Genomic DNA, 13,071 nt, shown 5'->3' with positions numbered 1-13,071 from the left:
TGTGTTCTGTCATCTGGCAGGAATCATTAGCCAGACATCTTAACAGATTAAGCCCCAGGCCATGGAGCCACTGACCAGCTCCAGTCAAAAGCAAAATTTCTTGCTCTTTTACCTCATATCAATGAACTGCATTCAGATCACTAGCAATTCCCTAAAGAAAACTGACCAACTGTTGTGGCAAACAAGAATAACTAGCAGGATCTGCAAAGGATTTACAGTAAATATTCTTGTGGATATTGAAGATTATATCAGCCTCCTGGATGGCCTTTCCCTGGCTTTTCTCTAACTGGGGTTATGATCCCTGTGTGGCACAGCTGAAGAAGGTATCCCTGCCTGAAATGCCCAAATTCCAGCACCTTCACACAAACACATCTTAGTAAACTGTTCATACTAACAAGAGGGGATTTGCCCTCTTAGGTACAGTGTGACTAAGCGATGCAAGTCTTAAAACACCCAAAAGGGTTTCTTCCAGAGGCCTACATCGTTCACAAAAGTACCTTCATACATGTCAAAACACCTCAGTGCAGGTAAGTCCATTCATGGACCATGTAAGCTGGAAAATGTATGTTAACTATCACTTAATTCACTGAACAAAGTATTAGCATTCTCCTTACCTTATTGACAGAAAGGTTCAAACTAGACCCCTGGCAGGCAGGTGATGGCATGTGGCTCAAGTATGCCTTCTAACGCTTTGACACCAAACACATCTCAAAATCCCTTGAAATGTTGTCATTTCTTCAGAAGTTACACTAATTCCCACTGTCCACTAAAAACACTACACATCAAACTGTGAATTAAACACAGATTCCTTCTATTTTCCATGTATAAACATGTAAGAACACACACATATGCCAAAGATAAAGATGTGGAAAAATATATGTTAAGTATCAACAGTTCTACATAGAGCCCTCAGTTGTTCTTGTCCAGTAGAAAACAATGTAAAATTAATTTGACTCTGATTATTTAAAATACATTCCACTAAATAAAACAGAAGCTGGAGCTGTGATTCAGCACTAATATAATGCTCCCTTGTCAGTTTGTTCTGGTCAGAATTAAAGAATTTACCTTTTTCATGTCAAATGAGGATGCATAACAAGCTGCCACATAATTTTAAACTTGAAAGATGCTAAATGGAAGCTAAGCAAATATAAAAACTTGATGTCAGCAGAGAAGTGAGAGACTACTGTAACAGAAGTTGAAATGCAAGCTACTTCACAGCTGAAGACTTAGTAAATTCAGCAGCTATGGGAAGAATTTGTGCACTCTGTCAGAAAAGTCCAAGACATTTTCAGATGCATGGGTGAATTAATTCCCTGATAGAAGACAATTATATGTGTAAAACTTACTGCTTCTTTTAAGATCTTTATACTTGAGACTAATGACACCAAGATATTTTTTAATATTGTAACATTAAAATGTGTGACATGTTAACTAACTTCTTAATCAGTAATCTGTATTATAAATGATCATAAAACGTCTGGGCTCCTCTTAACTTCACTACTCTGCCCTCTTCTCAAGTTCCATTTCTAGCTCTACTTCATTCTGATCTCTCTCTCCTTTAAAATGAACAATTTATCTTATATAATTATTATATATATAAAAAAAAACCCAAGTTTTCTCACCCCAAGAATCTTGCCCCTTACCATGTTAGTAACTTTACTAACCTAGTTTTGTTAATACTTCAAGCACAATATTTCATATGTTTGCTCTTTCAAGACATTTGTAATAGAGCTGTGATCTGAAGCTGGTCAGATTTTTATATGCAAACACAATGGGTTGTCAAAATGTGCAATGTAAATAACTGATCCATACATAATCAATTGCCATATACTTCAGCATTGTAAACACAGTTAATCTCAGGTTAAAATGGCTGACCTTGTGAAGATTTTTTTAAATTGCCTTACACTTATGAAAACTCGAAATGTTGAACAGAAAGAAAAGCATATGCCTGGCAAATAAAGTGCCTAAGAACAATAAACAGAAAACAAAATGCCAAGCATCTCCTTCATATGAGAGCAAAACATATTCTATATAAATGAAGAAAAAGTCTTTGGGAGAAAAAAAGAAAAAGGACTATTATCATGTAGTAATTAAAGGTTGTCTCAGCATACATAAAAGTGAATAAAGACTGCATGGTGCATAATTAACAAAAAAGTAGGAATATGTTAATGTAGGCAAGAATTGGAATGGAAAACTACCTTAAGCTGAGTAAAACTGATCCATCTATTTCTGTTTTCCAAGCACATGAGAGTGTAGAAAGCAAAGACCCCTGCCCTAGAGGCTGCTATGGATAGGTCAGGGCCAGAGTCCACACCATGCCCCACTGATATCAACAGCTGTTTGCTCAAGCTCACGGGTCATAAGCATGGAACAGCTGGGGCCAAACTGTAGAGACATATTTTTAGTTAAACTTTATCTAAAGAAAAGATGCTAAATGTTGAAACATCAAAATATATGCACACTGCATGCTTAGACTTCCAGTTCTAGCTATAACAGTTCTACAAGCTAATAGAAACCAATTTTATAAAATGGTGAAAATGGTATATGCCCATGTAAATCAGGTTGGTACAGGTGCATACACAGTGGGCTTGGATCCATACATCTACCTTTAAAACTACCTTTACAATTTCTAGGAATAGCATAAATTATTATTTTTTCTGAAGTGCTGCATCGTTAACTCATTTTACTATAGCAAATTCTAACTCTATCGGATGAATACTACAGGTCCTGGGTCATTGTTATAGCAGACAGAACTACATGAAGCTTACAGTTTGCAAACAATTCAATTCCCAGTGTGTTCTTATTTCAGTATCAAACTGAACAACAGCTTTTCCTGTGTTAGGAATATCAGCTCTGCACTCTCTTCTGTTTATTTATCGTCAGTAACACTCCATTATTTTTAAAGTTCATTCAAAGCAGTTAGTAAGTGAATTCTCTCACAGGAAGAAAAATAGAAGTGTTTGGGTTTATTTTTTTCTTTTTTAAAAATCCTTCTCAATGATTCCAGACTTGCTTTACTCATCTATTGCTAACTCAGCTAGAATAAACAAAAACTACTATTAAAAACATACTGAGCGCACAACCAAAATGAAGGAAAAAGGCAAAATGATTAATGTTTCACATCTGAAGTCATTTCCTTGCACCTGCAGCCATCTAGGAAAAATACTACAAAACCCACTGAAAACAAGACTAGTATTCAGAACATGGGCAATTATTTTCATTGGTTTTACTTTCCTCATCCTCACAATTCCTAAAGTTGTAAACTTTTACAATTATTTTGGACAAGGTGAGAGTACAACACTATGATATTCAGACTTACCATTTTCACCTCTATTTCAGTTGTTTTATTCACTTGAACACTGACAGCACATTTGTTGAAGAGGGAACTTGAATAATAAACTTTGTACTAACTTGACTTCATTGCTTCTGCATTTGCAAGTCCTGCTGTGATTGCTTCTCTACCTATTCCAGACACCAACGTAAATCTACCTATTAAGATTTTGTAGGAATAAATTAAATGCATTTACAAGTGGGTATAGCCCTACCTCCTTTGCATTTTTAACAACTGTGATCTAACAAAAGGATTATGGTAAAATTCTCTTCCCAGCAGCTTCAATGGAAGCTGCATTTAGGCTGCTGTGAAACCAGGCAGAAGCACAAAAGTGCACAGTAAAAGTTACAGAGTACACAGCTCTTCCTTCACCCAATAAAGTATCTTCAGATGAAGGAAAGTATCTTTTTCTCACTTATGTTAACATAGCTATGGACACACTGCACATAAACAAACAATAATAAGTAGCCTAAGAAACCTTACTGTTACTCTTGCTTCAATAAAGAAATGAATAGAGACATAGATAGACAGACAGATAGATCATAGATAGATAGATAGATAGATAGATAGATAGATAGATAGATAGATAGATAGATAGACAGACAGACAGGTACATAAGTACATACATACATACATAAATGAAAACACTGAACAAATTTTTATCCAGTAACCAAAATGATTGGTTTTAGAGGCAGAAACAACATACAGTATCTCATCTTTTGAGACCAGAGTTAGATAACCAAGCAAACTGACATTTCATAGCAGAATGCTGGACAGGCAGTTCAATTGCAATGCAATCAAGCTATCATGACTAGTAGTATAATCTAGTGAGACATTTTGCAGTATTTAAGAAGTCTGCTGACACAACTCATCTTACAACAACCAGGAGCAATAAGAGAACTTTTTGTCACCAAATGCACGCACCTTTACTAACATCAGATTAAAACATTGGGTTTCTTTTTGGGTTTAGCAGTTTCACGATTTCAGTAATTTTCAAAAGGTTTCCATCTGTGTAATAGTGAAGTGTCATATTTATGATTTTTGGGACGCCTTTAAGTAGACAAGGCTCATATAGTCATTGGGATTTTATACACTGTGCCAAACGTAACTGCTGAATGTCTCAGTAATATGGTGCAGGAAACATCTGCAGCAGTGGAAATATTAACTCTCTTAACACACTAAATGTCCCTCCATAGGGCAGAGCTGCTGCAGTAGACTGACTATGCCTGATGTGTAGTTGACTTGAGTTATAAAAGAGTCCACAGATTTGTGAGCTATTTGTAGGATGTATGTGCATACATTTCACCCCATAAGAGTAAGAATTAAAAATGCAAACACAGAATTGTTTTGGTTGGAAAAGACTTTTAAGATCATTGATTCCAACCATTATCTGATTCTACCAAGTCTTAAACTATGCATCTTTCAAACACCTCCAGGGGTGGTGATTCAACCATCCCCCTGGGGAACCTATTCCAGTGCTTGATAACCCTTTCAGTCAAGAAGTTTCACCTAATACACAGTCTAAACGCCCCTTGTGCACCTTGAGGCCATTACCTCTTGTCTATTACTTGTTACTAGAGAGAAAAGACCAACCCTCACCTCACTACAACCTCCTTTCAGGTAGAAGTAGTAATAAGCCCCTCCACACTAAACAATCCCGTAAGACTTGTGCTCCAAACCTTTCAGCAGCTTTGCTGCCCTTCTCTGGACATGCTGTAGCAACTGAGTATCTTTCTCATACCACGGGGCCCAAAACTAAACTATCGTTAAGGTGTAACCTCATCAGTGCCAAGTAGAAAGGCATGATCACTCATGGTGGCCACACTATTCCTGATACAGGCCAGGATGCTGTTGGCCTTCTTGGCCACCTGAGCACACTGCTAACTCAGGTTCAGACAGCTCTTTTTTTGCAGGGCAGCTTTCCAACCATTCTGCCCTGAGCCTGTACCATTGCATGGGGTTGTTGTGACCCAAGGGCAGAACCTAGCACCTGACCTTGTTGAAACTCATACCATTGTCCTTGGTTCATCAGTCTAGCCTGTCCAGATCCCTCAGGAAAGCCTTTCCAACCTTAATCATATCTACACTCTATCCACATAAGTATCATCTGCAACCTTACTGAGGCTGCACTCAATATTCTCATCCATCATAACAGGTAAAGATATTTAACAGGAGTGGCCCTAGTAGTGAGCCCTCAGGAACATCCCTTGTGACAGGTCACCAACTGGATTTAACCCACTCACCACCACTCATTAGGCCTGGCCATCCAGCCAGTTTTTGACCCAGCAAAACATCTGCCTGTCCAGGACAGGAGCAGCCAGTTCCTCCAGGAGGATCTTGTGGGAAACAGTGTCAGATGCCTTACTAAAGTCCAGGTAAACAACATCCGCAGCCTTTCCCTCATTCACTAAGCAGGTCACTTTGTTGTAGAAGGAGATCAGGTTTGTCAAGCAGGACCTGCCCTTCATGAACCCATGCTGGCCAGGCCTGATGACCTGGTTGCCCTGCACATACTGTATAACAGCACTTAAAATTACCTGCTTCATGACTTTCCCTGGCACCTAGATCCTAGACCTACAGGTCTGTAGGTCCCCAGGTCCTCCTTATGGCCCTTCCTGTAGATGGGTGTCATGTTTGCCAGTGTCTAGTCAACTGGGACATCTCAATTTAGCCAGGACTGCTGGTAAATGATGGGAAGTAGCTTTGTGAGCACTTCCATCGGTTCCCCTCAGTATGCTTGGATATGCCCTCTGGCTCCACAGACGTGTATGTCTAAGGGATGTAGAGCATGAGCAAAGAATCAGTGTGGCTAGAAGAAATGGGGAAGTGTTAGACCCCATTCCCTCAAAATCACAGGCCTTTACACTGTGTTAGGAGGAGACATTCATCACCATGCTTAATCCTCTCAAAAATTTCGACGATAACTGCAGAAAGACAGACTTCAACACCAAAAGAAAGGTTTCACAAATTCACTCATACCCCTTCTCTCTCCTCACCTGCCCCTTACTGTCATCACACTGCTATTCTACAGATACCAAGTATCTGTCACATGATGCCTTTTGTTTCAGGCCTGTTTTTAAATATAAGGAGCTCAGTGGACTGGTCATAGGCACCCCATGAATGGCTGTTTTCACAGCATTACTAAACCAACAAGCAGCAGTGCCATGGTGCAAACTAGATTTATCACCAATAACAGGATTTCCTAAAACCTCGGGTTTGAAGAGCTTCTCAAAACAAAACACTGGAGGACAAGACAGTTTCCCTTTTAATACTACAGGCAGTGGTTACATTTACCATATACTGTGTCATCACTTGCTGACTCAGTGTGTTTGAAGCTGTTCTACTTTGCATAGAATAGTTACATACAATTTATGTCAGGAAGAGAACAAACTAAGGCTGGTTCAATCACTGGTTCCAGTGATTAATCAGTGGTTCAAGTGATTAATATACACAGCTGGACTTTGAGAAGGAAGATTCTGATTCCTAGTTCAACGTTAATTTTTACAACCAAACCTTCACCAATCTGGGAAGAAATCCCTATGAGAAAAACTGCCCTGTGGTGTGGGCTGCCACTGCATGTTATTGAAGAAAGTCTGCTGAAAGAAAAAAGCAGCACATCCTACACATCCCTTGTTTAAGAGATTAAGTTTAGATTTATTAATATAAATACTTCAGTAAAGGAATGCTTTAGAAAGCACAGAAGTGTGAACCATGATGGGAAAAACTATACAGAGGCTGTGACAAGACTGTAATACACAGTGATGGGGCCATCGATCTGACTTGAGAAAGTCCTCACAAGCAAAACTGCCTAATGATATGTGTTGAATGAAGCAGCATGCAGAGGAAGGAAATAAAAGTCAGAAATCTAATGTGCATGCACTGTTACGACTTACAGAAGTTTTTTCTAACATTCCTACTCTGTTTCTTCTCTATCTCAAACAGAGATATATCAATGAAAAGACTGATTGATCACAACTGAAAATCCATGAGCTAAAAGACTACAGGAGACAATTCCAGTATGGTAAATAACTCTATCTTTGACAGCATAGCACCTACAAACATGGAGTTTTCAAAGCATCCTATCTGAATAAAACCCCAACAATCACTCATTGTTTATATTATCAGATACCAGCAGGGTGTCCAAATTATGTATCACTCCGGAAAAACCAATGTTCTGCATACCTTTAGCAGGTTGGAATTTCACCAGTATTGCCAAGTTACTACTGCTTCTGTACACAACCAGAAGTGGCGGTTGAGAGTTGAGAGAGCCAAGGCAAAAGTTTAGTTAATTTGTTATTTCAGAAAGCAAGGAACAATGCCAAGCACAGTACCTGAGAAAGGACAAGCTGCCCATGGAACTGATAGACAAATTTTCGTAAGGATGCAAGGTATTGAGCCTCTCCTATTGTCCTCATCAAAAACCGCAGAAGGAAATAACCCTGCAAGAAATGAAGTCAGAAACAAATAGGATGCTAGGAATTTGCTGACGTTTACAAGAAAGAAATCTTTGTCATATCAGTAAAGCAATTTCAATAAAAACCAGCTGACAACACTCACCTTCAAATAGTGAACCTGCATGAAGATTTTTTCTGGTTTAAGACCATGTTTGACAACAGACGCTCCGGATTCACTCACTTGTCCTGTGCTCTCCTTTTTGGGCCTAAAATGGTAACATACTAAATAAGTCTTGAATAATTAAGTAAAAAAACCCTGATACATTACAAGTTCTCATAGTTGAAGCATTGTGAATTGCATAGTAGCTTGTGACACCTGTGACTAGTAGAATCCTTTTCTTCACCCAAAGTAAATAACTTGGCTTAGAGAGATAGAGAAATTAATTTCATAATTCTAATGTAATTTTGGGGTCCACCACTAAGTCGGGATACTCTTTTCAGTCTTTCAGCATGGCATCAGGGATCATGCCATTCTACAGTGCAGACACATTATGAAAAATGAGAAAAAGGGAAGGGAAAGAGAGAGGGAGAGTGGGATACTGAAGTCACTATGTTCAACGAGGTACTTCTCTTCTTATACCTGGACATTGGCTTAATAGCTTACCTGACTATATTTGCAAGAATAACTTTTTTGATCTGCATGCAATACACTGTGGAACAAATAATAGTCAGTTTTTAATTTTGCCATTTGGGGTTGGAAGAAATCTTGATGATGTTTTAGAAGAGGAAGCCCTTCACATACACAGAGAAGTTTGGGGTTTACAGACAGTAACATCTAGAACAAACCTATTTCTTAACTCCGTTTTTTAAAAATGCAGCATACTATCCTGTATGTCACAACTCTACAGCAATAAAGTGTGGAAAGCTAGGCTCTCATGAGCACAGAGTGAAATGACAGAGAAGATATGCTTTCAATAAGCAGTGCCATCACAGGTGTAGTACTGAAGAGCCCTGTAACTTTGTTTTCTTCCATCCGGAAAACATCCCAACTAACAGTGGTCTGGAAACAAATGCCTGTCTTAGGAATCTAATCCTGTGACTGAAACAACCTTTTCAGTTCTAAATGTGGATTTTGAAATGGCCCGTCTTGGAAACCAGACATCTTTCCCCTCACTTCTATAGAATAGGGACAACGCAATACCAGACTCTTGGAATCACATAATTCATAGACTTCTCACGAGCTAATCCCTATTACTTCTCATGCCACCTAATCCTTATTATAAAATTTCTTTCATCTCAATTGTCTGCTTTGAGAAAAGTATTTTTCCTTTTTTTTTTAATATCAGTGTAATGGTTTCTTATTAGAGTTTTGTCCAGAGTGCTAAACTTCCCCCCCCCCACACTCTTTAGGTGCTGTATTTAGGACCAGTGCACATGAAATCTACTTCATACAGGAAAACCTTGATAAAATATAGATTCAATTTTAGACTGTTCTTAACACAGTTCTTTACCGTGTTCATATTTTCTTTCAAGGAGTATCTTCCTTCAGCATTGAAACATAGAGATAAATGACTGATTTCTTATCCTATGGTAACTGACTTCTTTTTTCACAGGTAGCTTATGAGATGCTACTGTAACATAGTATCATATCCACAATGAATAGAATTATGCTGATGATCAGTTTGCTGAATGGTTTTCAGTTAAGTGTGATTTGCTGGGGCAAAAATTAATAAGATTATCTGACAAAATTTGGGAACAGTTTTTGTGCTGTCAGAAGAAAGCACAAAAAATTTGTGACTGTCCATCAAGGAACAAAAATCTAATTGAAGAATAAGCTTATGCTCGAGAAGAGTGGGTTTGCTGATTTTTTTCTTCCTGCTGTAACTGGCAAAAAGTAACAAACAGTTTTCATTTACTTTTAATATCCTTGTATAAAAACATAACCTTGAACAAACATCAGAACTGACTCAAAACCAGTGCAATGCCAAGACTGAAATACTCTTTTTTATATACCAGTGCAATGCCAAGACTGAAATATTCTCTTTTATACACCAACTCTGGAAAGCACATGGACATAATTTCAGAAGGAAAAAGGAAAATAAAAGTAACAGCAAACAAGCAAAGAGAGAAACTATTCAAGCCCATGCCACAAAAATAGTAGAGAATATTTATGTCTGATTGAAACCAGTGGAAAGTCCTTAAATATAACCACAAGAAACTAGAGACATCAGAGAGGAAGAGATTGCCAGAATTCCAACCTGGCATCATGTCCCTCTCCTGAAGTGTACATTATAGGCAAACGAGAAACAATGTGTCGTTCTGTTTTTACTAGCAGCAAGAATAGCACTATGCAAAAGGTAAGCAGCATGCTTATTACAGAGGCTAACGTCTGCTAACTGTGAAAGTCCGCAGAAAGCTAAAGTTTCAGTTTCACATTTTCCTGGTTTGAGTTAGAACAGAACTAGTTCTGTTCAGTGATTTTACTTTTCAGCTCAGTCTTTCCTATGTAACTGCACTTTCTGAAATTAACAGTGTGTTTTCACAGACATTATCTGCTTCCCGTAGTGAGAATGCTCCATGTTTCTAGGGAGTACCAAGGACTGGTATGAAGACTGCATTCTCCACTAAATCTTGTGTACTGTGTTGGGGTGCAGAAAGTAAAAGGCCACATCTGCAGAGAGAAGCAGACTGGACAGGTGAGGTATTCCAATCCATATATGTCATATTCAGAGTAAAGCTGAGGGATCCTCTTCTGAAGAGGACTCTGGGCATTCTACCTTCTATCCCAATCCATTAATAGCTGAATCCAGTTCCACAATCCAGCTTCTGAGTCTAGTCTGGGACTTCTGCCACAGCATTGGTGGTGACTCTGATCAGCTGCCATCAGGTGAGTTGGGTTTGATACAGTTTTTATATGCTTTTAATTTTATTGTTATTATTTTCATTAAAGCAGTTTCATTTTCCTTTTCCAAGGCATAACTCTCTTTCTTTATTTCTTTTCTTCTTTGGGAAAGGGATAGTGGTTAATAGAGAGTGCCTGTTACTGGGCCAGCCCTAACCCTTGGCAGAGATAAATCAATCCCATCCTAAGTTTCAAACTCAGGCCTTCAGAAAAACAATTTAAAAAATATCCACCACATACATGTTTTAATAAAGTATATAATGAACACAAAGGATGACAGATGTGATTCCATAACATTGAATGTGGAAAACATACATCCAGGTAAGCCTCATATCACAGGAATCAATGCATCTAAAAATAATTTATTTTAAAACAAACAAAAATGTAACCTTCTGTCAATCACTACTTGCAATGGCAGTACCTGCATGGCAGCTAATTAAAAAGCTCTCTTTTGTATTTACTTCTATCATCAAATTTCACATTTGCAAGTGTATGATTTCACTTACTCTGCTTACATGTAGGACACACAGTCCATCAATTAGCATGAAATAATACTAATCAATTAACGACCACAATTATTCAGTTGATGAAATGTTTTCAGATGACATGAAGCCACAGAGAGGAATTTCTATGTTGGAGAACTATTTCTAGTACCCAAATGCAAAAGGCTTTTAGGTCCTACTGGGAAAGCACAGAAGGGGGGAATGTATGAAAATGTATGAAATGACAACATTTAAAAGTTGATTATGCAGTGGTTAATTCTTAATTTCCACTTCATGAAATAAAAAAAAAACAACCACGAAGTTTGAGATAAACAATGTTTCAGCTGTGTAACAAGAACAATTTTTAAACGTTAACACTAAAACAGCTCAGCTGAGTATCATGGGAACTTTTCAATTACATCTATCTAAGAATGTGTTAGTAAAATCCTGCTTAAGACAGTCTGTGTGTATTGCGTGCATTTCTGAGCAGCAGAAAGGCTTCCATGATTTGATCAGTGTAGAGCTGATTGGAGGTCAAAGATTGTGGGGAGACAAGCAGTGGAGATGTTAGGCTGCGATTCAAGATAGCAGATTCCCAAGACACTAATCAGAAAACAGCCCAGATTATTAATCATTAGCAAAGCAAGACCTTTTTTTTACCTTTTTTTTTTTTTTTAAATCTATTATCTTTAACTATGTAAGAAGAAGCCTTGAGCTCAGCATCTGGTACCTCGAGACCAAAATCTTGTTTAAATATCATTAGCCATTTCTAAAGGGAAAGTAGATTTATATAGCTCATTATGCTTTTTCCTTTGTTTTTTTTTTTTCTGGTTTCATTCCTCTTGGCAATTAGATAGAACACTCCTGTATGTGGTTATCTTCAGCAACAGAAAATTAATCTGTCACAGCTTCAAACAGTAAACTTTTTTCAGGAAATGCCTTTTTCTCCCATGAATGGAGGGTCTTGTAAACTGCTTAGAGACATTTTATACCAAACTAAATTCCATGTCTTTGGAACGATTTCTTAAATAAAGAGAAAAGTAATTGCATTATACAGAAGATGAACAACCTAGTCAATTTAATTTGACTTTTCTTGAGAATGAAATAAGGAAATGCAATGGACTTAATCAGATGATTTGGATGTGTATCTTTTGAAAGATGAAAATGGTGGAAAACAGGAGAGAGAACATGCAAGAGCAAAGATTAGACTGACATATCATTACCTTAAAACTTGCAGCTCTTCTTCAGAGTTCTGCACCTCATCTCTGAGTCGGCGCCAGTGAAGTAAAGCTTTCAATTCCTGCTGCCCTTTTACTTCATCATGTGACAGCTGCTTAGCACACACAAAAAAATACAGATCACTGGTTGCTCCTTCCCAACAGGCAATAATAATTTTCAGAGAAAGAAACTTGTTTTGTTGCCCTCTAATGTGTGGACAATGCAGGAAACCATAGCAATATCCATGAAAAAAACCCAAACACCCAACAACAAACTGCCCCAGTTGCTGCTATGAGAGTGAAGAGCAGCACTAACGAAAACAGAAGCCTCACTGTGCACATCAAATCAATAGTCAGTGTAATAGTTCTGCTCAAGGAGAGAGATGGGCCTGCTGATCTCCCTTTAGTGACTGGCAATAAGTGAACTGACTGTGCAGTACTGATACCTGTTGTAGTGGTTTTATTAGCATCTTCACTTTTCCCAGTCTGAAAGCAAAGAGCTGCTTTTCTTTCCTGCTATTCTGTCACATCCATGAAAGCTCCCTCTTGTCTTTCCCCCCTTTTATGTAATTTTAAGAGATGCATGTTTATGAAATAAATGCCATGTTGTCAGCTTACAAGTAACAACTCATTTATGCTTCTCTATTATAACAAAATATGGGAGATGGGAGAAAGGGAAAGCAGCTAATATTATTTATCCTGCTTTACACCAGTATTTTGGCCACGACTGAAGGTATTGTCAGGC

At 38.0% G+C, this 13,071-nt stretch overlaps 1 protein-coding gene across 1 annotated transcript in view; it reads right to left on the bottom strand.

Moving 5' to 3' along the window:
• Positions 1 to 13,071, bottom strand: part of AOPEP (aminopeptidase O (putative)) — a 226,758-nt gene that overhangs the window by 116,315 nt on the left and 97,372 nt on the right. The window contains exons 9-11 of the mRNA XM_054397593.1: positions 12,333 to 12,442; positions 7,889 to 7,991; positions 7,663 to 7,770 (exon numbers count right to left, since the gene is read on the bottom strand). Coding sequence (XP_054253568.1) covers positions 7,663 to 7,770; positions 7,889 to 7,991; positions 12,333 to 12,442 — 321 coding nt within the window. The remainder of the gene's footprint in view (positions 1 to 7,662; positions 7,771 to 7,888; positions 7,992 to 12,332; positions 12,443 to 13,071) is intronic.

This window comes from Indicator indicator, chromosome Z (assembly GCF_027791375.1).
Source record: "Indicator indicator isolate 239-I01 chromosome Z, UM_Iind_1.1, whole genome shotgun sequence".
NCBI classification, from domain to species: Eukaryota; Metazoa; Chordata; class Aves; order Piciformes; family Indicatoridae; genus Indicator; species Indicator indicator.
This window is presented reverse-complemented; position numbering and strand designations above follow the sequence as displayed.